Source organism: Rutilus rutilus, assembly GCF_951802725.1.
Source record: "Rutilus rutilus genome assembly, chromosome: 25".
Lineage (NCBI taxonomy): Eukaryota > Metazoa > Chordata > Actinopteri > Cypriniformes > Leuciscidae > Rutilus > Rutilus rutilus.
This window is the reverse complement of record NC_140229.1, coordinates 21,499,579-21,525,757: the sequence shown is the minus strand read 5'-3', so window position 1 is coordinate 21,525,757 and position 26,179 is coordinate 21,499,579. Positions and strand designations below refer to the sequence as shown.

Sequence of the window (26,179 nt, the reverse complement as noted above, 5' to 3'; positions counted from 1 at the left end):
TTGCTCACGCGAGCCATGACTCAAACTCATAGATTAATCATCTATGAAAGTGTTGTCCTGCTGGGAACAGCTTTTTTATATGTTTTTTTTTGTTTGTTTTTTTGCATTGGGGAGCAAATGCAAAGTCATACTATGAGCTGAATCTGTAGGCTACATTTTAACTAGTTTATTAACACATTCATCATATAGGCTGCATATGTGATGTTTGGCTCTCAGTTGTGGCCACGTAAACTGGCGTGATTCACGCATTCAGGCCGAGCTCGTGGAGTGAGCTCATTTTGATCTCATATCCTTTTAGTGTTTGGGTGCAGCCTATGGTCACAGTAGTGAAAGGTGTGGCTTGCAGTAGGCTACACACACACACACACACAGACACAGACACAGACAGAGAGAGACGCTTCTGCAAGGTAAAGTTGTGAGTTTTGTTGGGAAATCTATTGAAATCAGTGTTTATGTCAAACGTGTAGTTCTCTACCTAGTCGTGTTTGTGTGTTGTTAGCCTAATGCGTGTTGCCAAGTATTCGTGTGTAAAAGACGCGAGAATCATCATGTTTTGTTGGGTTTGCTCTCAGCGAGCTCATTGATGTTAACGGATTTGTCATTCTAATCTGTGTAGTGAATCGCTTATAAAAATTCCATAAAACATAAACTTTGCTATGATACTTGCGTGATCGGGATGTAATCCTCCATTTTGACCAAATTCATCATCATTAATGCGTAAAGATACGCAGCGTTAGAATTAATGCAGCTTTACGCTTTTGATTGTGACTAAAATGTTTAACTAAAAAGAAGTTAATTAATTTACATTTCTGTACAATATAACAAATATAATTCTTATCTGGTTGCAGAGCTAAAAACCCAGCCACAAACAGCAATAATGTCTTCTGTATGGGTCAGTACAGTTGTTTGTTTTACTTCAACCATTTCAGGATAGATTTACACCTCATTTACTTTCTTCTTCTGAAAGTTTTTTTTTTTTTTTTTTTTTTTTTTTTTTTTTTAAAGGAAGATAATAGTTTATTCAGAACATTTAATACTTTCTATTTTACTTTCAGGATGACTTGGATCTTCTCCTGGAATCCCCCTCCTCTCTGACTGTTACTGTAAGATTGACATTGTATTTTAGTAGTTTTATACTGTCAATATTGTATTTGAGCATATTTATTTAGTTATCATCAGCGTGATCTGTTTTATTAAGTCAACAGCACGCGGCACGATTAAGGAGAAGCCCGGCTTTACTCCAGGGGAGGATGCTGCTGCTTTAAGGAAAGCCATTGAAGGCATTGGTAAGGAACTTACCTGGGTGTGGACTTTTAGTGAACTTACACCACACATGTTCAACTGAGATGTTGAAATCCTGTTCCTATTTATTTGCCCGCTGTCATTGACCCTAATGTCACAATGAGGAACTGTGTATGTAAATGTGCATGTTTGCATTTTCAATTCTTCAGGCACTACTGAAAAGACTCTAATTGACATTCTGACTCAAAGAAGCAATGCCCAGCGCCAGCTGATCAGTAAAGCGTATCAGGACGCCACTGGAAGGGTAAAACACCATCGCTGACACACATTCCCTGTGCAAATGTTGCAAACAACTGTTGTCTGATGTTTAAACGCGTATGTTTTTCATCTCAGACTCTTTGCGATGACTTGGAAGGTGATACACGTGGAGATTTTGAAGATGTTTTGGTGGCCCTGATCACTCCTTCTGCTAAGTTTGACTGCCAAGAGTTCATGCGTGCCATAAAAGTACACAATCTTGTTTGTTTTTGACTGCTAATAGTTTAAAATGTCTTTATTTGGACTTTATTTGGAATTGAACCAAGAACCAACCTATGTTTCCATCCACCTATTTTTATGCAAATTTTGGAGAGGGGTCTGTCTGCGTCCCGCAGTACTACAAACCACGATCAAAAACAATCTTTTGAAGTAAATTATGTTATGTTTCATGTGTGAAATGTTTGTAAGACCATCTTATATTGCTTTCGAATCTCATGAAGTGTTAAATAACAGCTAGTAAAACATAAATTATACTATCAAATTAATACAGACTCATGGTAATAAAAGCTAAAAACCTAGCGCCCAAATCTAAACCTTACCCTAAACCTACTCTTTCCAAAAATGTACTGAATTACTGAAATTTACTCAATTGAGGCAGATTTTCTTTTTTCCGATAAGAAGCAAGCAACTTCCATTTTTATTACAGGTATTTTGTGCCAATTTGCCAGGGAGTGATGATTTTGTTCTCTTAAGCACATGGGATGAAACGATGCTTTATTCGCAAATGTGTTATGTGAAATTTCAATTTGGCACATAAGTTGAATTTGCAGCTTTGGATGGAAACATAGCTATTGAAGTTCAATGCTAACAGAATGAGTTTCATCACAGGGTGCTGGTACTAACGAAAGCCTTTTGATCGAACTATTTGCATCACGCTCCAACCATCAGATCAAGGCTCTTTGTGATGCATATTTGGCTGGTTTGTATCTTTTTATGTTACATATTTCATTTTTGTTTAGTTTTTTTTGGGTAGTTTGTCCCTTGGATCTCATTAAAACGTCTATTTTCCAGAAACCGGAAAAGCTCTGATTAACGACCTGAAATCTGAGGTGTCAGGGGACTTTGAAAAAACATTGTTGATCCTCGCTGAGGTTCAGTCAAATAATTTTTTTCAGTCATATTTAAATTCATTCAAATGAGTTATGCAGCTGTCATGCCTTCAATTTGTTTGTCTTTCTAACTAAAAGGGCAAGAGGGACGAAAGTACCAATGTGGACGTGGCAAAAGCTAAAGAGGATGCTAAGGTGAAGTGAAGACACTATTGCTGATCTTTTTGTCAGTTGTTTAACCCCAACTAAATGCATCAAATGAAAAACCAAAATGTCCCAAGAAAGACTGTGTTCTGCCCATCAAAATGGCAGTAACCATGTGGCGATTTTCTGTTATATCTACACTTGTTATTTTTGTGCAGATCTTGTACGAGGCGGGAGAGAAAAAGTGGGGAACCGACGAGAGCAAGTTTATCGACATCCTCTGCCACAGAAGCGTTCCTCAGCTCAGACAAAGTACCTCCTGCTGGCTTAGACAGCATCATATCCCTCATTTTATATGATGCAGAAATTAATTTTGTAGTGTAATTTTGTAAAAATGTAGTAATTTTGAAGGAATTGTAAACTAAATGTGAAAGTGATATAAATTGAAGGAATTGTAAACTAAATGTGAAAGTGATATAAATTAAAGGAATTGTAAACTAAATGTGAAAGTGATATAATTTGAAGGAATTGTAAACTAAATGTGAAAGTGATATAATTTGAAGGAAAAGTAAACTAAATGTGAAAGTGATATAATTTTAAGGAATTGTGAACTAAATGTGAATATAAATAGAACTGAGAGGAATAATGTGGTTTCAGAATCACCCACTGTTCCTGTTTACTGTCAGCTGTGTGACCTTTGTTTCAATCTTTTTCTCTCAGCTCTGGTTGAGTACAAGAGTCTGAGCGGAAAGACCCTTCAGGAAAGCATTGAAGGGGAGATGTCTGGAAGAATCGAGGATATTCTGGTGGCTATAGGTAGTTTTTTTTATTTTTTATTGGTGTTTGTTAAGGCACTATTCGGGGTCGTTCACACAGAACACTTTCCCTTCCACTTCGCTACTTTCATTGTTTTTCAATGTAAATGCGCCAGACGGATGTGTTTGATCGCTGCACTCAGGTCTTTTGCAGAGTCTCGCACACGACACGGTGATCTAAAAATGCGGCGCTCAAGTTCAACTTTTAAAAAACTCGTCTCTATACCTTGCATTTTTGTTTCGCTTCACTGACCTGAAACTTGAGTGAACGGCCCCGTGCTCGTCAATGCAATGCATGCGCATATACAGTGCTATGCATAAGTTTAGACACCCATGCTAAAGTTGACTAAAAAGAGGAATAAAAAATCATCTTTTGGAAATTGAACTTAATGCCTTAATTTAAAAAAATAGGAAAAATCCAACCTTTAAGGACACCAATTTTCTTTGTGAATGAATAATGTATCGTAAATAAATAAATGTTCTTCCTTAAAATACAGGGTGCATAAGTTTGGACACCCCTATGTTAAATTCCCATAGAGGCAGGCAGATTTTTATTTTTAAGTATTTTTTTTTATTTATTTTTTTAGGATACTATGCATCCTGATAAAGTTCCCTTGGCCTTTGGAATTAAAATAGCCCCACATCATCACATAGCATTCACCATACCTAGAGATTGGCATGGGGTACTTTCCATAAGATCATCTCTCAATGCAAATCAAACTAGCTATTAGGCTAACTGAAATAAAACCATGCCAATCTCTAGGTATGGTGAAGGCTATGTGATGATGTGGGGCTATTTTAATTCCAAAGGCCAAGGGAACTTTATCAGGATGCATAGTATCCTAAAAAAAAATACTTAAAAATAAAAATCTGCCTGCCTCTATGGGAATTTAACATAGGGGTGTCCAAACTTATGCACCCTGTATTTTAAGGAAGAACATTTATTTATTTACGATACATTATTCATTCACAAAGAAAATTGGTGTCCTTAAAGGTTGGATTTTTCCTAATTTTTTAAATTAAGGCATTAAGTTCAATTTCCAAAAGATGATTTTTTATTCCTCTTTTTAATCAACTTTAGCATGGGTGTCTAAACTTATGCATAGCACTGTATATATATTTTTTATTATTATTTATTATATTTTGTTACATGCTGTAATTTTCCACTTGAAAAATCTAATTGAAAATGTCTCTGCTTTAGTGAAATGTGTGAAGAGCGTCCCAGCATACCTCGCTGAGCGTCTTTATAAAAGCATGAAGGTTAGAACTGTAATTCTGTAATTGCTTTTCATTTTTTACCACATTTACATTGAAACATGATTCCATAATGACTCTACAACAAAGCAAGTAATCATATTTTATTTGAAATCACATTTTTTGAACAGAAACTTGTTCTTGTTTTCAGGGTGCTGGAACCACTGAATCCACCCTAACTAGAATCATAGTGAGCCGTTCAGAGGTCGACCTGCAGGACATCAAGACAGAATATAAGAAGCTGTTTGGCTGTTCCTTATACTCTTCCATTGAGGTAAGAAGCATTAAATGAGAACTTATGAGTCTAGAATGTCTTTGTCCGAAATCCTATTTTGTTCCTTCGCTTAAATGCTGAGAATTGATTTACACCTTTAGTAACATGTGAATGCTTCGCTTGACCAGTGTCTGAAGATGATTTACAGAGTTAAATGATTGACATCCTCAGTGGAAGGAGCTGGTGATCAGTCCCACCCTAAACTAAGGGCCCGATTGGTTGCGAGGCTGCCTTTAGGGTGTGGGGGTAGGGTTAGGGGTTAGTTTCTGTTGTAGCAGTGTGTACAGGGATTGCAATGACACTGAAACACTGGCCAATATAGTGTTGGAGGTTTCATGCCTATACTGTATATGCGTGGCCAATCTTTACTGATTTTACATTCCATCAGTAAGAGCGGAGTGTGAAGGTTAAATTAGCAGAGCAATTGCGCAGCTGTACATAAAATATTGCTATCCACACAACAAAATGGGAGACCTATCAGAGTTCAAAAGAGAACACATTGTTGGTGTGTGTTTTGCTGGCTCATCTGTGACCAAGGACAGCAAGTCCCTGTGGAGTGTGAAGAGCTGTGGTATCCAGGGTAATGTTGGCATACCTCCACGAAGGACGAATCGCATCCAACAGGAGTGACTGTCGACGCAAGAGGAAGCTGTCTGAAAGGGATATCCAGGTATTAACCCGGATTGTATCCAAAAAAACTAAACCACAGCTGTCCAACTCACTGCAGAATTAAATGTGCTCCTCAACTCTCCTGTTCAACCAAACCTGTTCGTCAGAAGCTCCACAGAGTCAGTATTCAGGGTCGGGCTGCTATAGCCAAACCTTTGTTTACTCGTGCCAATGTCAATTTCATTGGTGCTAACAGTGCAAATCTTGGGCTGTGGACAATGAGAAACATGTATTTTCTTGTATTTGAGTACACCTTCCCTGCCTTTCCCACATACGTGGGATTTACGATGTGGAGAGGCTTAAAACCCGGACTGTTGCTGCCCAGTGATGGTTTGGACTGCAATGTCATGGCCTTCCCTACTGTGCTTGATGGACGTGACACTGCCAAGGACTACCGAACCATTCTGCTGGACCATGTACACCTGATGGTTCAAACATTGTACCCTGAAGGAGGTGTTGTGTATCAGACACAGCAAGACTTGTGACAGAGTGGTTTGATGAACATGAAAGTGAAGTTGAACATCTCCCATGGCCAGCACAGTCACCAGATCTAGATATTCTTCAGCTACTTTGGGGTATTTAGTGACTTGGCCATTGTTCAGGAAGAGGAATGGCTCAAAAAATCCCTCTGGCCACTGTGTGAAGGGCTTGTCCTGTCATTCCCAAAAATGTCATTGTCCCAAGGCCACTGTCATTCCCAAAAATGAATTGATGCCGTATTGGCTGCAAAAGGAGGCCCTACTACACCATACTAATAAATTATTGTGGTCTTAAACCAGGTGTTTCAGTTTCATTGTGCAACCCTGTACCTTTCGGCATACATTGCTCGTTTAGGGGCAGGTTACACAACGTTTCAACTAAAAACTGAATTTACACGCCATAAACAGCGTTTGAGGGGCCTGAAAATGCACGTTTTTTTAAAACCAATTTTAAAGTGCTAGTTATTGAAAACGATACTGTTATCGCCTCCGTGTAAACTACAAAAATGCGAAATTGTAAAAAAAGTGACGTCACGCGCATGTGTGTTACGCGTTCAGTCAATAGGCTTACGGTACGTTCACACGGGGCGTCAGCGTCAACGCTTCCCATTGACTTTGAATGGGTGACGTCAAGTGTTGCCGAAAAGAATTGTGGATCCGGCGGCGGCGCTTCACTGGCGTTGCTCGCGGCAGAAGTTGAGAATTTTTCAACTTCTGCCGCGAGCAACGCCAGTGAAGCGCCGCAGACGGAAGCGTCAGCCAATCAGGATCGCTCTATGCAAATACAGTAGCCAGGCGGCAGCCAATCACGGCAATGAAGCTTGTTGTTGAGTTCCTGTCTAATTTCATTGGCTGACGCTGCTATGACCATGGCGTCAGTGCCAAACTTCAGCCACGCCTTCAGTCAAGCGTTGACGCTGACGCCCTGTGTGAACGTACCGTTAGTGTTTCTTAAAGTGACATCGCCATCTACTGGCCTGACATGAATAATACAGCGTTTTTAATCGTTTTCACGGATCCCTGTGAACGGGATTGTTTTGCCAACGGTGTCGTCTGTACGCGAAAAACGCGAAGGAAAAACTTTTCCATTTTTAGTACTTCGTTGTTGTCAAAAACCCTTAGTCAAAACTACAACTGAACAAACATGTAAAGTAGGACCTTCCCAGAGGACTTGAAGGCAGCATGTGACTGAGCATCTTGAAGAGGTTCATAAATTGAATTTGCTAATTCAATTGACTGCATGAATATAACCTAAGCCATGTTGATTTTACTGAGGTTCTTTGTAACATCGTACAGCAGCGTTCTTTCAGCAGATTTGATCCGCATGTGTGCCTCTACACACCCTTTGTTAGACCATCAAACATGCTTTGCACTGCGACCTGACCTCCTCGTTTCTTTGTTTGTCCCCTTTCCATTGTTTATTTTACTGTAGTTGCTATTTCCCTCCAGCTTGCCTCTACCACTCTAAAACCAGTGCTTTTTAACAAAGATACTAAAAGTATTTCTAAATAATAAAGGTTCTAAATGTTTAACAAGTGCAATATGATGTTTAATGTCAGTAGTCACATAAATTATCTCATATAATGTTTCATTGTAGTCTGAAGTATCTGGGGATTTTTGCCAAACCCTCCTGAAGATCATTGGTGAAGATGGCAAATGAATGTATTCAGCCAAACCCTTCGTAACAGAAGACATCACCGCAGAATTGCCATAATGTGAAAGAATGTCCAAATATATTTCTTTTATTAAAATATTAATAATAAATCAGAAGAGCTTTATGAAATGTATTTCTTGTACTAACTTTTTTATAATCATAGATAACTTGTGTACTTGGTAATATAATAACCTTAATCTAACGCGAATGACAAATTTAGTGTCAGGACTTGATTACATTTTGTTCCTGCATTGTGAAATAATAGCTGACTGTGACTGAAGAATGAATAAAGTCAATAAAGTTCAATGACATTTTTCTTTTTGAAATATTGTCTTCAGTGTGTAGTTTTGTCTTTGATCCAGCAGGTGGCAAGAAGTACATGTTTATGTTAGCCTAGTGGTCAACAATTAAAATCTCTTGGGATTTCATGAATGGGATGAGCATTTAAGTGAAGCGACTGCTCATTTTGTCTTGTCGCTCACTCATAAGTACATAAAACTACAATTAGAATGACATTTGGTCTCAATTCTGATACTGGAATTAGACTTTCATCCTCATTTTTGGATTATTACTATCTAATCCCCAAAACAATGCAGATTGTCATGAGAAAGTGGTGTACGCAGATGCTGGTAAAACCCACAAAAGATTCTTAGCCTCTTTTTCCAATAAGGATGCCACTGATAAGATTTGTAACATGTTTTAATTTGCTCTAGAGCATCTGTGAGATCAGAAAGGCAGATTGTGAAATGATTGGAGGCTGTCGTGGAAATTTTAAACTGTATATTAAACTAACCATGTTTCTAACATCTAACCTTATTTAACATCTAACATTGGAACAGGATGTACTGTATGAAACCAATGGAAAACTTGTGTCTTTGACCGTCTGCTTATGTGTGTAAAAATAACACAGTTTTGGGAAATGAAACAAGACAGTCTGTTAGAATCTTGTGATTACAGAAGTCATCGCAAGGTCAGAGTTTGCTTTACCTAGTAACATAGGGGTTTATGAAGAACCAATCAAATAGTGGGGAAATTATGTGCAGCCTGACATTTTGTCATACCTCTATACTATAAAAACTGTTGTAGGCCTATATGTGTTTTACGGCGGGATTCTCAATGGAATTTGTCTGAGATCCTCCGGCCTTGATTCTTCTGGGGAGAGTTCTCTGAGAACTGCTCGAAGACTCTCCCGGCCGTTATTAAAGCATTTAGAGGACATTTGCTGAAAGTCTGTCTGTTCATTTCTGCTGCGCAGCAGGTCAGTTTAGGGAATCAAGTAAGTTAGAGTAAGAAACTCGGCCAGATGTCGACTGAAGACGCAAGAGCTAGAGTATTAAGGTTATTAAGTGTCGATTTGTAGACGCTCTGTGTCGATGAGTAGACGCAACAGTTTTATTATTTATTAAGTGTCGATTAGTAGACGCTGTGTCGACAGTAGACGCAACAGTTTTATTTCAGATAGTCAGGTTAAAGAAATTTCCATTACAAGGCCCAGAAGAATGATTTTGTAAAATAAAAAATCATTCTCATGAGATATAGTTTTCATCAGTGGTAATGTTGCACTTGGAGATAAAGACACAATTTGTGAGCAGTAAAGAAATGTTAATGCAATGAAAACTTTACATAGGTCTTCCGTAATTCAGTCTTTTATTGCAATTCATCCGATAGTCCAAATTAACACGAATATGTGTACAGTCTGCAGTCAGAAGTGAAAACTCACAGATTATCTTCATTAGTGTTCATAATCTGCAGCTTATACTTAAGTAAAAATTGACCTAAACCACATTCTCTTTTTTCAATTAGTCTTCAGACAGCAAAAGAACAATGCCCTGGAAAATCCCTAATGCCACTAGAGTAGGACAAAACACTCGGATTACAACAGACTTCAGAATACGATTACAATGAATTCAGCCCTATTTTATGATGTCAAACTCCATAATGGAAGACATTTGATGGTATCAACAAGAGATTAAAGAGACCATGCCATAAGGTCAACTTTGATGTTGCCAACAGAATAACATTCATTGTTCTGAAGGATTACAATATTTAAGCAATTTTATACTACGGGGCTGTTGAGTGATTCTTATTATTTTCAGGGAAACGCACGGCTAAAGTAGTTCCAGGCAGGTTTTGACCGCATTACAGTTCCATATCACTTCGCCAAATGATTTCAGTCATTGATTTTAAAGGTGCTTACAGACTACAACAGCAAAATATAATCAAAACCCGCAACGACACTGACCAAGTTAAACGCAGTCTGCCGAAGTTTTATTTTACAGTTCAATAAATAAGGTAATATGGAGTAACTGTCCGTTCAGAGGCAAAGCGACTAAGGTTTTGTTAACTTTTCTTACGCCAACAAAATAGCGTCAAATGAAGACAACGTAATCGTAGAAAACGCGCCAAATCAAATTAGTTGACCGTAAATAATTGCTGGCAGTTAACCTAGGAGTATTTACTTTTTTTTGTCAACTAAAAGACAAACAACAGGAACGAACAAGGCTTTTTATTCAGTTTCATCATTCAGGCAGTTTATATAATTTCCAAAAGATTAAAATATCAAATAAAGAAAATCAAACAGCTAACAGAAAATGTAAAAAGGATGAGGAGAAACAGTCACAAAAAGTTCTGTAGAGGCTGCCTTGATACATATTCATAATCAACTCAGTGCAAGTATTTTTTTGACCCATTGTTTACATTAAGTACTGAAGATGCTTGCTTGGTCATTTATTGGTGCTGCTGAACTCAGTGCGTTTAATACATCAAAACAACTCCCTTTACCAAACAAGTATTTCAAAAAAAAAAGTCACAAACTTACAGTAAACTAACTTCTAACATTAGTCACAAAACAGTGAGAGTTAAGGTCATTTAAATGATGGACATTCCAGAAAAGTGAGGCAACGTATTAACAGTATGTTTAGTTTCACAACCCCTATGATACCATAGGCAAAAGGCTCAATAGAAATCAAAATATATAAAGTAACAGACAATGTATATCCAGCAGAGAATGTGTATGAAACATTTCTTCAGGCAGATAAACTCAACACGATACTGATTGCACGTAACCCTAAGGTACGTTGTTCAAAGGCAGATGAGAGGTAAAGTTTCATTGTTCGATTTTATTAGCACAACTTAAACTAATGCCAAAGAAAATGGCTCAGATGATTTTATAAGCATGTTTAACCACTGCTACAGGGCTGATTGTGTCTGTAGTTCATGATGTAGACAGCGGTCTGGTGCCACCAGTAGAACATCACGACCACCAGCACATGCCAGAGCTGGTGACTGGCACCAAGATAGTTCAGCTGGCCTGTAAGGACAGAGAACAAACAGCGGTGTAAGTATTTGCTCTATTCTCACTTTTTTTCTTGACTAATTTGGTTTGGTTAGATTATTACAGGAATTGAACAGAAAAAAATAACCTGGGAAGTATCGTTCTGGGATTTTACTGACGTAGAAAAGGAACGCTGAGGCAGCGATCACGTACATGATCATGACTCGAGGGAAAAACATCTGTAAAGAGAGGAAGTGCTTGTCATGAATCAAGTCATGAACATTTATGTTGGTCAAGAACATTTAAATGAACTCTTTCCCCACCAGCATTTTTTATATATTTATATATATTTTTTAAGTTGCCAGCCAGCACCAGCATTTTTGATCATTTTCACAAAATGTTCATGGCCCTCAGAATATTTTGTTATATGCAATATATCAAAAGAAAGAACAGACCCTCTGCCTTGTTTTATTCTAGCTTCATGCATAATTTTTTATCAACACTTGAATATAGGTAAGTTTCATTTTAAAAAAGCAACATTTAGAGCAAAAAGCTGAGAAAAATCTAATTTTTGTCAAAGACTACATCCAGAACGATGATCAAAACACAGATGGTGTAAATCGACTCCAACACCCCCAAAGCTTCACAGTCCTATAGCTCGTCCTGGGTCAACATTTCATTCAGTAACATTAGGCAGTTTTGATTTATATGCCGTTTAATGTTGGTGATCGCGCTATTTAACATATGCATATGATTACACATGATATCACTTGATTCTGCATCTTCACCGGTGTTTTGATCAGGAGATTCAGTACTCTTTCAGAAGATGTGTAATAGCGCCCCCTATCGTATAACTGTAAATTCCTTCAATAGCAGGGAAAGAGTAAATTATAGAGCAATCTGTTTCCTCCTAATAGTGTCTCCAATAAGTGACAAGAAAATATATCACCTTTACGATTTCAGAGTCAAACCCTCCGTTGATCCAGACCCAGTGGCAGGCTGGGATAATGCCGTATCCGGCCACGGAGCAGAACATGACAGAGCGCAGCTTCTTCCAGTGATGTGTGAGGTAAAGCGGATGAATCTGAGCCGCAAACACAGCCAGGATGAGAGCCAGCACCGTCAGCAGGTACACCTGCCTCCAAAACTGAAACAAACATCAGGTGGTGTTATAACCGTAGTGGATGTTAAAAAGTCGATCACTCCTCATTTGTACTTAAATGAATCAGATAACTGTGGAGCCCCTAAAAGGACGTGGTGGAAAAAAATGAGGGGGAAAGAAAAAAATATATTTTAATTACTTTGCGTTCGCTTGCCAAACATTTGCGTTACGGCAAGAAACTTACATTCGCTCACAAAGAACGCAAAAGTTTTGCGAGAGAATGGAAGAGCAGTGACATATAATTTAGGTGGCATTTACATGACAACTGTATTTGAGGGGCTGAAAACTTTTGAAACCGGGATTCAATGTACAAGTTTTTTTTAACACAATACTGTTATCGTCTCTGTAAACAACAAAAACACGAATTTGTGAAAACTGATGTCATGCGCATGCGTGTTCGTAATTTTCCTTTACAAAGTGACATCGCCATCTACTGGCCTGGCATGAATAATACAGCGTTTTTAGTTGTTTTCGCAGATCCATGACCTGGGTTGTTTTGACAACGTTGCCATCCGTACACAAAACTTTTCGAAAATACAAAGGAAAAACGTTTACGTTTTTAGTACATCGTTGTCGTGTAAACGAACGCTTATTCCTCCCATCTTATACGTTTTCCATCACCATGTCCCTTTAGGGGATAAAATCTACATAAACCTAGCTTTTAAAGCCGTGTGCAAGTAACACGTGATTTTGAATTCTTTAAGGTCTTTACTTAAAGTCAGCATGAAATGAAAATTCAAATCTATTTTCTAAATGCATGTTATAGATTTTATAACAACTCGTCCGTGCATGTTTTTTTTCTTGGAATGTTTAATCAAAATGTCATTACTGAACTTCAGGTGATGCTCACGTTCTGCATCGCCCTACACTTTTTCGATAATTAGTTTCACTCAAATATATGCCAATATGGAAGAAAAAAAAGTTGTTGCTACTTCCATTTCATTGTGACTTTATGTAATATATATATATATATATATATATATATATATATATATATTTTTTTTTTTATAGATAAATAATAATAATAAATTAAAATAACTACATTTAATTGAATACATAAATAATGAAATCAATAAAATATTTATTCTAAAAAATAAAATAACTAATCAAAACTGGAAAAAAGAAACCATGCATCCTGGGACTTGAAGGCCACTCATTTAAAAAAACATCCGTCATACACTGTTGCAGTAGAAGGCATAGAAGACCCCAGGCACATAACATCCCAAAATCCCCACGGATATTCCAGCGTAGTCCAGAGCAAGCCAGCGGCGACACGTCTTCTCCGAGCGATGACAGCTGAACGAGTGGTAGCCCACAGAACACAGCATGCAAACCTAACCACAGAATAAAACTCATAAATCCACACTGAATCAACATGCACCAATACTAAATTTCCTATATATTATAATCATTATATTCACAACTTGTAATAATTACTTCAATGAGCTCATTGTTTCTGCTTTAAATGAATACATGATGTTAGCTAACTGCGTGATTTGTGTATGTACATTTCTGAAATACATTATCAGACGAGATCACTCTAAATTGTCATGTAGACACATGCATTTTCTGCAAAGCTGCTTTGCAAGGATGTGTATTGTGAAAAGCGCTATACCAATACATGTGAAGTGGACTGAATTGAATACATAAAAAAATGCTTATTTGTCCTTGTGCCTTCTAAGTACTTCATAAAATGTAAAGTATAGTTACAATTTCCCCACATTTTATGTTACCTGAAAACAAAACAGTCCTATTGAATAAATCACATAGTCCTCTCGTGACGCCCCCGCAGACGGCAGGACTGTGGCCATGTCATATACCCCCAGCGAGAAGAACAGCAGGAACCCTAGCAGATGACTCCAGATGTTCACCGTCTCATTGGACAGAATGAATATACTGTGGGATACGAGAAATAAAGAGTAAACAAGAGGCAACACATCCACAGTTTCAAAAAGAGAAAGAAACGCACCTTTTGAGGCAGAGTTTTGATGGCAGGTGTGCTCTGTATCCGTCTGTGATGTACGGATTCTCCTTCAGAAACACTGGGATCTGCTCATAGGTGTACAGGCGGATCCCTCTGGGCACGAGCACAGGCCAGTACTGATAGCTGCCCAGCTCGATGTAATGGGTGCTCTTGAGGGGGTTCTGAGGCATCTTGGCTCACTCAAGTGGCTTGAGGAACAAGGCAGATCAGTTACAGAAAGAGAAGACCCTGCTTGCAACTTGGAGAGTTAATACAGCTGTACAAGTCTCATTCGTTTTAATAACACACAAACACAGACTGAAAAAGCCCAAAAATCAGCTCAAACAAAAATACATAAAGCAGCTCAGCAAGACAACTGTTAAGCATTTTAACCGAGACAAATGATGCTACTATTGCAGTTTAAATAACGTTGTCTTTGCATGTCTTTTTGCTACTAAAATAGCATTCAAATGTAAAAGTCTTAGTTTTTTTCCTGAAAGCTAATATATCATAAACACCTAACAAGCAAAACATTCCCGTTTATTACTCAAATGTCGCACATGCATAAATGTGTTGTTTGTGCCGCTGATATGAAGCTGCTGCAGGCTAACAACTGCGAATCAAAGAGGATTAGATTATGCTTTTAAACCCATTAGATCTCAGTGTAATTACAGCAAACCTCTCACCTCCACGTAAAGACCTGCCGTTTATCCCATTCAGCCCTATATATTCCTTAATTTCTGTTTAATAACAGAATATGAGCGTCATGTTGATAACCGGCAGCTAGCCGTCCAGCTAAAGGCTAAAGAAGAGACGAGTGCGAGTGTGACATTAAAATCCTGCGACAGACTGACACACAATGCGACAGCAAGTCACTCTCGCTTCATGAGCGGTATTATTTAACTGGAAAGCATATGCAAAGAAATGAAACAATTAAAAAAGGTTTTACATAAAAGTATCTTAGATGTTTAGATTAAGTTTAAATGTAGATAAAAAAAAAACATTTGGTTTCGCCCAAAACAATACAAATTTAGTTTCTCGTTTGATCGCTTACAATTATAAATGTGAAGTCAAATAATAATAACAATATCTACTGGTATTGGTGTCAAAGTAAAAAGAAGGGGGGGGGGGGGGGGGGGGGGGGGGGGGGGGGAAATACATGTTTATGTTATAAAATGATGCATTTACTATTAATTGTGTTCATGACTGTGATTTAGATCGCTTATTTCGTTATGTAGCTCATTTAAAGTAAATAACATCATATTTAAATAACATGTATGGTTCTCAATCACAATTGTACTTTTTGCCAAAATAATCTCTCATAATATAAAAGATTAGGATTATCATTTGGAATATCCAGACATTCTAACATGCTATTAACAGTCTGTTGATTGTGCTTAAGATTAATCCCTGATTACCTAAATAACTGCTCTGAGCTGTGTGCTTTCACTATATAATCACATATTCATAATCAGGACATTTGACTAATAACATCAAGAATTCATTGTTCACTATATCAACTCATAAATTAACCATTTTATATTTTATTTGAAAGGTATTACAGGCTTTTTTTCTTCTTCATTTATCACATCATAAATCACACTCTCACAAGTGAACTGTATTATTATTTATTTGAATGCATTTTAAATGCCATTTACATCATTATCAATTAATATCACACATGTAATCTATTGATTGAATCGAATTATAAATAAAAATAACAAATAATTAAATAGAAATGTTTACCGATTAACTGGAAAATTAACATCTTTACTACTAATATTGCAAAATAATCATTTACATTTTCTCTCCTTTACAAACCCCTTCATAATACACTCACAGGAAGGCACTGTATTGATTTAAAAAATGAATTGTTATAAAAGCACATGCAGAAAAATCAGCAGGATAGACTTATACATGTAAGAATTAAAATCTGATAGTTTTAAATTAGAAGTACAGCTTTGTAGTGTGAATTTCCCAATCCTTCTTGTCTGAACGTGCCTGAAAAGTGACATTTGAAACCTATATTCACAATGTCTAGGCTTTGATCAAAAACTCACTTTAAAGAAAAACACATTGTGTTTGGTCAATGACTCTGAACACGGGTGAATTTGATGCAGCGCCCCTGAAAGACAAAAAACCCCAACAAAAGCAGGTTGTTACACATACAGATATGCAGAATGGAGGACCGGCTATCCCACCATGCACCCCCTCTTACAATCACACTCATCATCTCCACCATCTCTTTACCCCATTATCTCTTATAAATGTGAAATATGACAAATCATATCTCCTAATGTCTCTGCCTCATGTTACAAGCTATGCCCTCATTCGCTGATCATATTTCACATTAACTCTACCGATGCTAAATCATCCACACTGGATGTTTTAAATGCACCTCATATGGTAAAAAATAATTGTTTTGACAATATTTTTGTCGCACTGACATCTACGATAATTTGAGGTAATTGAGAGAGATTTGATTTTAATTGGTGGTAAGGAAGCAGCAATGATGGAGGTCAGGCAGGTTGATCAAGCAACACTAATGCTTGACAAACCCTGTTCGGACAGATCTGGTACCATGAGTGCAGAACAGGTACCAGTATCAGAAATTAAGGCCTATTTATAGCAAGTCTGAATCTTTGACGTGAAAAAAACATGTACAACACGATTACTGTATATACAAAAAGATTTATTCGCATCAGACTTGGTACGAACAGGCCTTACACACTCCTAACCCTAACTGCCAAAGACAAGCAAACAGGGAATATTATGAGAAAAATATGAAAAAAATATTATTATCTTGTTTTTATCTTATTTTTTCTTGTCTTTTAAGAAAGTGAGAGAATTAAATCAAATGAAAATGTTTTACAAGAGTCTATTTGTGCAAAGATATTCTGTTGCCCACAGCAATCAGTTCAACAATATTCTCATTGTGCCCTAGAAGGACATTCAGTTAAACTCAAACTAAGTGTGACAGTGAAATCAGCGAGAGGTCAGAGGTCACTCTCGGCAGTGAAGTGTCAGGCGAGGGCCGCATCAATGACAACCTGAACTCTGACAGTCGGGTCAACCTAATGATTGTAATCCTGAGGACTCGTCTGTGATGAGTGTGTGTTTGAGGGTCAGTTAATGACCAGTCGGAGCACCGCAACGAGATATATGTGTGTGTTTCGATCTGGTCTGTCTGTGACAGGACTGTCAGCCTCATTTCTGCAGCTTATTAGTGCTAATGAGCCTTTTCAGCAGGCTAAATGAGGGAGTCAACTATTAAGCGGTTGCATAAGCAACACAATGGCTCTGTTCCAAAGCCTAGTGAGCTTTCTACATACAGTACAGTAAGCAGCGTTTTACGGTTAGGGTTAGTTACTTGTAATTATGCATAATTTACTGTTATTACTATTGTAAGTACATGTAATAACATGTAACTACATCACCTTAAAACAGTGTTACCAAAATAAGTTCCTTCTTTGCCAAGCAAATCATTTAATTAACAAAAGCAATTGTTCTTCTGTTGATAACATACAGATTTGCAAAGAAAATCTCATTGACTTAAGATGGCAACTGTACCTTGTCATTTGCTGTAGGTCTCATGATGGCAACTCTGTCGTATTGTCTACGCAGCAATGCTAACACAGCATCAAAACGACTCTACAAATGCAAATTACACAAAAATACACAAAAGCACATTATGACATTGTTCAACACATACTATCATTCATCTCTTTTGATCACCAGCCACTGTGGCTAGTGGTTTTCCAAAGTTACTAGCCACTCAACATTTTCACTGGCCACAATGTTGACATTGATACCATAGGGAAACATTGCCATATAGATATTTTTTATATTATCTCATAATTTGGCAGCACATTTATTAGGCTGATGTCACTTTAAGACCTGACGCACAGATCCATTATACTGTTACACATGCGTTTTCTTTCTTAACTGTTTACATTCACTTAAAACATGACTGTGTTTATGTGAATACTCGCCAAGACCGGCATTTAGACATTATTTTGTGTGTATTTGACTGTTTAAGCGCAATACGCAGCGAAAAAGAGCTCAATTTAGTACTGAGAGGTGGCTTTATGTGCACTCACTTTGGGTGTGAGCACAAAAAATGAGGGAATTATGCACAATTCGCACAATTCCACGGCAAAATTCAAGCCCTGTAACACCAACACTATTCATCCGGAGCAAATGAAGCGAGTGAGTGAGGAGAGGCGGGTTTGTGTATCAACTATGTGACATGAGAGAGCGAGAAAGAGCAGCTGGTATCGTATATTCAGTGGTAAATGAGTATTAAGCATTTCAGATATTTCAGTAGCATAAAATTTACATTTTTGAGAACACTACATTGCACTTTTTATTATTATCTATTATTTAAGGTGCTTTTTTAAAATGCTACAATTGAAAAATTTAGATATTATAATATAGCCTAAAATTCAACCCGCCAAAGTGGCTTCGTTACACACCACTGCTGAAATCCACCCGCATTTGGTGGATGTTAATGTCAAGCCCTGCATACTGTGTACATCATCCAGTAACAAAAAGCCAATGTGTTGACAGAACACTTACTTTAATGGGAGTGTACCATTTGTCTGGGACTGGGGCCTGATATATCGGTGGTGGTCTGGGTGGGGGTCTTATTACAGGCTCTTCAAACTCCTCCTCTGGCATTTTGACCACAGCATTTTTGGCTTTGGCTAACCGAGCCCCTTCCTCTGTAGAGCCCTTTTCACCCCAGCGAACCTGTGGATGTTGAAAGCTTTAGCGTCTATCCATAGAACTTTTGTTTTGGCCGTCAGTGGATTGCATTGGATGGTTGCGTTACCTCCATGCGTGTAATACCACCAGGCCCTCTGCCACCATAATAAGACGCATCCACCATGGGCCATTTCTTCTTCGGCAGAGGGTCCACCTCAGGCTCCTATAACATCACACCAAGCATTTCAAGACATTGCCAATTCAGCTAATTCAAATATATTTCAAGTCCCAATGTACCTACAGGTATTGGACGTGGAGGCGGAGGGCGAGATGGGGGTGGATCCCTGATTACCTGCCACAGGAGGAGGAAAACAGCCCTCATGATTATTAATATCTCATTAATATACACAAGTGTGTGGAAAAGAACAGAACTTGTGCTCACCACAGTGCAGCAGAGAGGCCAGAACCACCAGAACACAATTAAACCCAGCAGAACCAGCAGCACGAGGATCACAATCAAAATCACTATCCCATCAGACTATGGGGAGTGAAAAGATGAATGTAACAATAAAGCAAACTAAAAATATATGTATGTGTATATAGACACACACATATATATTATATATTTACAAACTTTTATACTAGATGCGATTAATCGCAATTAATCGATTTGACATCACTAATCTAAATATATACACACACATATATATATATATATACTTAGTGTGTGTGTGTGTATATATATATATATATATATACATACACACATATATTACATATTTACAAACTTTTGTTCGATGCGATTAATTGATTTGATACCACTAATATACATATATTTATATATATAAATTTAAAATATATATTAGTTGAAAAATGTAAACGAAAATTAGAAATGTAACAATTACTCAAACTTAAACTAAAATGACAAATATATATAAAAAACTAATAAAAAATAAAAAAGTACTATAATAGTATACATTACTAAATGAACACTGACTTGAACCTGCTGTATCCACAGCCTAATGTTTCAGGAGAACATTAAACTTTGGTTTAATTTGTGTCCTAAAACTAGACTGTTCATTGTGATATTTACTGGCTTTTTTAGCAAATTTAGTTGCTTTGCTAAAAAATGTATTATGTACTTACACATGTGGTGGCGTATATTGTGATTGGACTTGAAATGAAAGACTGGCCATTATTCAGACTAATGAGCACATCGATTGAGCTGTTGAGAGAGGGAAAGTCCGTTATTACATGATTTAGTGGCAAAGGCGGGGCATTGTTTGTCATACAGTGAGGCCAACAGCGCTGTGCTAAACTATTCTTTTTAAAACAACTAGTCGAATGAAGTTGGGAAAAATCCCTTTCATCTGTTCCAAACAAACTTGGCAATGGCGAAAAGCAAACGGTGGGTCATTTTGCATTGCTCTTTAGCTGGCGAACAAAAATGTGCTGTCGTCACACACGCTGCTTTGTTTCAGCCCTGCCCTGAGCCTGCCTCTTATCAGTTGTCTATTAGCTAAGCTATAAACAGAAACTGAGATAGAAACCACCGGGGAAAGATGATGAACCCGTTCCCTTTGCATGTCGGCTTGTAACAGCTGTTGCTCTGAATGGAGAGCCACTGTTCTCCAACTGAAGCTGGTCGAATGCCACTTACTGTCCGACCTCGGTCAACACTGGAGCTGGACACAGCACGTAATTATCCTTCACAATACCCGGCCTCTCATCTAGAAGGAAGAGAGAGCAGCATGAGATTGCCGTAAAATGCCAAATACAGGGTGAAACACAGAGGCTTCATTTAAGGATGTAGCTGCGTGCAACTTCCCAATTGAGGAGCCTCTCGAGGCCATGCGGATTTTGGGATCACACTTGCTAACAAAAAATAATAATAATAGCATTGCGGCTTACCATGCCACTTATTCAGTTGATGAATGTGGAGCTGAATTATATGCTTTGTGTTTTTGTTGATAGGGCGTCTTATATAGATGGAATGCATTGAATGGCTTACTGTAAGGATCCTGTTGATTGACAGATAATGTGCAGACCACACCCTCAGAGGTTCTTCCCTGCGTGAAGCCCCTTCCTCTCAAAACAATGTTGAACGATTCTAAAACACAATGTTGACACTGAAATAAGTCATGATCACGAGTCCAGAAGGGATCAAATCTGGTTTACATGGACCTTTTTAGACGTACCATTCACGCAAATGCTGGAGGGCTCCAGGTTAAAAATTTCTACACAGGATTTCTTTAAAATCTGTAAACGCAAATACGACTTAATTAGAAGGCAGCATAAAAACCGCATGTAATAAATGTCATTTTTGCTGACTTACACTAAACCTCACCGAGTTTACGATGTTTTTGAGGGCATGGAATCCATCCACAACAGGAAACACTTGATCTTTGCTGTCTGCAATATCTACAAGCTTATTATGAACATACGTTAAAAACTGGCATATCATGTCAGAAATGAGCTTTTTCAGGATCACACATCTCTGTGTGTGTCCATTCTTGAAGCAATCTTAATACCATTTCCCAGGCCAGAATCAATCTCTAGCTAATGTAAAATGAGCCGGATATGTGCTCTGCAGAATCCAATTACACTCGGCATCATCCTGCCCAGACAAACACATCCAGCACAGTCAATATAAGCATCCCTCTGTTACACTAATGCTGCTACTAATGCACACAGAAAAACAATAATATCGTCATGACAACAACCTTCCCATGACAGCAATTATAAGCGATTCACCAACAACTGATGGACTACAATAGATTCAGACAAAAGAGAATGTCAGAAACTAGATTTTTACATTTTTTCTGTAGAAAATTGAGTTGGGCTGTGTGAAATGTGTGGTGTGGGTGGTTGTCAAGGTGTTGCTATGAGGTTGCTAAGGTGTTCTGAGTGGAATTTAGCAAGTTGCTAGGGAGTAGATAGGCTGTTCTAGGTGATTGACAGGCTGTTATGTGGTTGCTAAGGTGTTCTGAGTGGAATTTAGCAAGTTGCTAGGGAGTAGATAGGGTGTTCTAGGTGATTGACAGGCTGTAATGTGGTTGCTAAGGTGTTCTGAGTGTTTTTTTGTATGTTAATATAGGTAGATAGGGTGTTCTAGGTGGTTGCTAGGCTGTTATGTGGTTGCTAAGGTGTTCTGAGTGGTTTTTGGCACGTTGCTAGGGAGTAGATAGGGTGTTCTAGGTGATTGACAGGCTGTAATGTGGTTGCTAAGGTGTTCTGAGTGTTTTTTTGTATGTTGCTATAGAGTAGATAGGGTGTTCTAGGTGGTTGCTAGGCTGTTATGTGGTTGCTAAGGTGTTCTGAGTGGTTTTTGGCGCGTTGCTAGGGAGTAGATAGGGTGTTCTAGGTGATTGACAGGCTGTAATGTGGTTGCTGACCACCTTCAGGTCCTTCCTTCAATGTACTTTTTTGGGATTTTTCATCCGTAAAAAATGTATGTCTTAAATATTTAGTAGTGCTGTCAAATCGATTAATCGCGATTAATCTCATCTAACATGAAAGTCTGTAAATATATATACACACACACATATTTTATATTTACAAACTTTTATGTTAGATATGCTTATTTGCGATGAATTGATTTGACAGCTCTAATATTTAGTGTTAGTTTTAAACATTTGATAGCATTTAATATGAAGTGTTTTTTTAATAGTATATTCCACTGCAGGTTTCATGTCTTTGTTGAAAAGTCTTACTTGGTTTGCATCAAAGTCCTTCACGCCAACACAATAAACCCGAGCACCAAACTGCCTCGCCTGATCCGCCTGAGGAAGCACACGACCAATTCATTCATTGCTTCATTCAATTATTACATTTTATATTTAAAAAAAAAACAACTAATGTAGATAATAATTATATAAATGCCAAACATGTCAAAATTTTACAATTGTATTGCAAAAATAAGGTGGACTGATTTTATGTCAGTACATGTGCTTCCATAGGTTATGCAACATAAATATTCCATATACTGTTCGTGTTGTGCTGCTTTTACCTCTTTCACAGCGAGGTCATGCGGAAAGACCTCCAGCTTCCCATCAGTCAGTGCAATGATGATGCTAGATGCTCTTCCTCCCTGGGTAGTCATTTGTTCTAATACCTAAAATGTTATTTTTTGTTATGACCTTTGACATACATTCAGAAACAATATGCTTTTAAGAATAAGCTATTCACCTTTTTTAAACCCTCATGCATGTAGGTTTCACCAGCAGGGCTGATCTCGCTTAACTTCTGCAGTCCATTATCAATAGCTGCCCTAAATGCCCAGGAAAAACATCAGCTTTATGCTTACAGTAGGATTTCTATCAACAATACTACAGTATGACTCACAACAGACTGAATGAAATCGCACCTGTCTCCAGTCAGAGGTAACACGACTTCTGCACTAGAGGAAAACACTATGAAGGACACCCTCATTTTCGGGCTAAAGGAAGTAGAAACATTTATGAAATGTAAAATCAAATTTACTCTCATGGGTGGGTAAGAAAAATGACTGTTTTCTGAAATAGTCTGATATACACTGTAACTATTTAGTAGTGCAGTAATTGTGGTAAATTACTACTGTGACACTATTTGAGGTTGACCATTGTGCTCTCATGCCCAAACTTGGATTAACTAGGTCACCATACCACACACTAATCCAAACATACTAAAGTTAAACATAGTAATCTAAAATTAAGTTTATATTTAGTTCCACACATGTGCAAGAGGTTGAGACTCATACAAGTGGTTTGAAACCAGGCAAAGTCGCTGCCTATACATTTTTAAGTACAATCAACTTGGATGTTTAAGTCATTCCAACTTAAATTACATTAAACTGATTAAAAATTAGGTGAAAATTGCTTCGTAAAAACATATGTTGTCAACTTATTGATCATATTTTTTACACTGTAGTGCTGAAACTCTATTACTCACCCGATAGCTTTAGTTATCGGTTAATTGATTATTTTAAAAAGAGCAACTTAAAAAAGATTTTAACATTGTCTCTTACCTCACAAAACGATTAGTAAGTTGTTCCACAAATGTATAGATCTCCAGCCAGTTGTCAGACACACTGCCCGACCTAGAATGATGGAAAACAGTGAGTGCTTTAGTTTAGAGGAGAAACAGGGCCATATAAGGGCTCCTGAGAGCTTTGTAGAAAAAAATAAACTGTAGGCTACCTAAAATACCAGGACTAATAATGAGCTCACTGGAGTTATTCATTTCATTGATAATATTTCAGTAAGGCGAGCACACACCAAGAGAAAGAGAGTGTGTTTGCACGTTTTATAAACATACAGCCTATAAAATATAGACATATATACAGTCGATTAAATGCTGTCAAACTTACCGATCCAACACAAAATATAAATCAAAAGCTCCATGGCAAGAGCCATCTTCTCCTTTCCCAAATGAAGTCAGGAGAGAGATGCAGAAAAGTTGGAGGACCCAAGTGGCTTTAATGGCATGATCGCTGTCTCCTCTCATTCCTGTCATGGACTGCACGTCGTTGTAAAGGGAACACATCAAATCTAGTAGTAGAAATGCAGTTGACGCGCGTGGACGGACCGCGCGCAGTTATTTTACTCCTGCATGACAGCGCGCGCGCACCATCGAACAATAAAACACTCTTTAAAAAGACACTCCTGCTGCGGCCTTGGGGAATTGTTATTCGTTTTCTCCCGTTTTCAAATAGCCATCTCCTCCACTCGAGATTAATTTCATTCCATAAAGTTTTTTCTATCCTATTCAAAGCGGGTCCGGTTTACATTGCAGATAGAGGAACACATGATCAGTGCGCATGCGCTGAATGTGCTGTTGCGCTCGTACAAGAGCGTGTGATCTTAAAAGGGTATCAGGCATGGACAGATTTGAGAGCACAATGCGAAATGAAAGGCCTCTGGCAACAATAACAAGGCTAATGTAGAGGAAATGTGCTCGATTTATACATTTGTATCTGTGTGTGATTGTTGACACAGACTATCATAATATGGTGTATTAAGGTTTAGCATGTGTTAACAGTGATCAACAACAACAAAAAAATAACTAGGACATTTGATTAGCTTTTGTCAATCACTGTCAGACCACCAAGCCCACCCACGTCACCCCTCGGTTGTCGGTTCACGAATATTTAGAACGTGTGTCAGTGAGACGTCACTGGTTAACTATGATCACGGAGCTTCGTCTCTTCATGAGGGAGCTATTTGTTGCAAAAAAAAACTTGTCAAATGCTGTGATTTTGCATGACTCAGTTGATGAATATATTTTATTATAATATTTTGTTAATACCCCAGTCATAATCATGTAATCATTGCTGTTTTTATGTTTAGAAGCTATTTTTATAGGCTATGAGCCTGTGCAGATATTTTCTTGTTTCTTTTGTTGTTATTTATTTGTACTTTTCTTTAAAAAAAACGTTAAGACGTTTTTGCAATGCAAGGAACACAAAGTTTCTTGGTGGAACGCAAACATTTTTGCGAAGGAACACAGAGTTTCTCTGCAGAATGCCAATTTTTTTTTTTATGAGGGAACACAAAGTTTCTCGGGGAACGCAAAACATTTGCGAGAGAACCCCAAAGCACTGACAATTCTTTTTTTCTCCGTCTAATTTTTTTCTTCTTCACCATGTCCCTTTAATGGCTCCGCTGAATGCCATCGTTGTTATATGGTTTTCTTAATTTAAATAAAAGGATATCTTCATAAGCACTGGTGCATGGTTTACACCCTGCGGGTTTAGGGGTCCATAGTTTAGAATTGGGGCGGTTTAGTGTTAGGGACCCCCAGGGGACTCAGTGAAACTGTAAGTAGGGGGCGCCCTCGAACTTAACCAAAATACCGAGCTCGGAGCCCTCTCCTCGGACAGCACGCCAAATACGCATACTTACTTCTTTTACTCTCTCTGAGTAAATCTGAAGACGTGAAACACTAGAAAGTGTCCTATTACCATGGTGTTTTGTACTTGAACCAGAGTAGCCTACATGCAAATGAATCCCAGCATCATGATCCCACAGTATTTTTGTGAGGGGTATTAAACAAAAGCTTGCTTTTTAGTTGTACCTTATTTATCTCTTTATTTTTGTGCTGTTTATGAATGAACACAGATAGATAGATAGATAGATAGATAGATAGATAGATAGATAGATAGATAGATAGATAGATAGATAGATAGATAGATAGAT

At 37.9% G+C, this 26,179-nt stretch overlaps 3 protein-coding genes across 4 annotated transcripts; 1 reads left to right on the top strand and 2 right to left on the bottom strand.

The window, feature by feature from the left end:
• The first annotated feature begins 214 nt into the window (after nucleotides 1–214).
• Nucleotides 215–8,224, top strand: anxa3b (annexin A3b). Its single transcript, XM_084401217.1, has 14 exons — nucleotides 215–407; nucleotides 849–892; nucleotides 1,056–1,103; nucleotides 1,199–1,286; nucleotides 1,452–1,546; nucleotides 1,636–1,749; nucleotides 2,389–2,479; nucleotides 2,572–2,651; nucleotides 2,748–2,804; nucleotides 2,972–3,065; nucleotides 3,474–3,569; nucleotides 4,770–4,828; nucleotides 4,974–5,096; nucleotides 7,842–8,224. Exons 2-14 carry the CDS (start codon nucleotides 878–880, stop codon nucleotides 7,902–7,904), a joined length of 1,023 nt encoding a protein of 340 aa, XP_084257343.1. The 5' UTR covers nucleotides 215–407; nucleotides 849–877; the 3' UTR covers nucleotides 7,905–8,224.
• A 2,165-nt stretch (nucleotides 8,225–10,389) lies between these two features.
• Nucleotides 10,390–15,171, bottom strand: paqr3b (progestin and adipoQ receptor family member IIIb). 2 transcript variants are annotated; one of them, XM_084401023.1, is made up of 7 exons: nucleotides 14,984–15,171; nucleotides 14,304–14,506; nucleotides 14,068–14,230; nucleotides 13,513–13,668; nucleotides 12,122–12,319; nucleotides 11,321–11,411; nucleotides 10,390–11,208 (listed from the first exon to the last, which is right to left on the bottom strand). In XM_084401023.1, exons 2-7 carry the CDS (start codon nucleotides 14,486–14,488, stop codon nucleotides 11,078–11,080), a joined length of 924 nt encoding a protein of 307 aa, XP_084257149.1. In that variant the 5' UTR covers nucleotides 14,489–14,506; nucleotides 14,984–15,171; the 3' UTR covers nucleotides 10,390–11,077. The 2 variants fall into 2 exon arrangements, with proteins under 2 accessions (XP_084257149.1, XP_084257150.1); XM_084401024.1 differs by having other exon boundaries at nucleotides 14,304–14,546; nucleotides 14,984–15,138.
• A 739-nt stretch (nucleotides 15,172–15,910) lies between these two features.
• On the bottom strand, nucleotides 15,911–24,746 carry antxr2b (ANTXR cell adhesion molecule 2b). The gene is made up of 17 exons (XM_084400939.1): nucleotides 24,352–24,746; nucleotides 24,010–24,081; nucleotides 23,371–23,442; nucleotides 23,193–23,274; nucleotides 23,014–23,118; nucleotides 22,718–22,786; nucleotides 21,352–21,432; nucleotides 21,203–21,263; nucleotides 21,016–21,114; nucleotides 20,665–20,734; nucleotides 20,151–20,229; nucleotides 19,447–19,542; nucleotides 19,306–19,356; nucleotides 19,132–19,227; nucleotides 18,876–19,049; nucleotides 17,868–17,948; nucleotides 15,911–16,422 (listed from the first exon to the last, which is right to left on the bottom strand). The coding sequence occupies exons 1-17, from the start codon at nucleotides 24,525–24,527 to the stop codon at nucleotides 16,384–16,386; spliced, it is 1,503 nt and encodes a 500-aa protein (XP_084257065.1). The 5' UTR covers nucleotides 24,528–24,746; the 3' UTR covers nucleotides 15,911–16,383.
• Nucleotides 24,747–26,179: the final 1,433 nt, after the last annotated feature.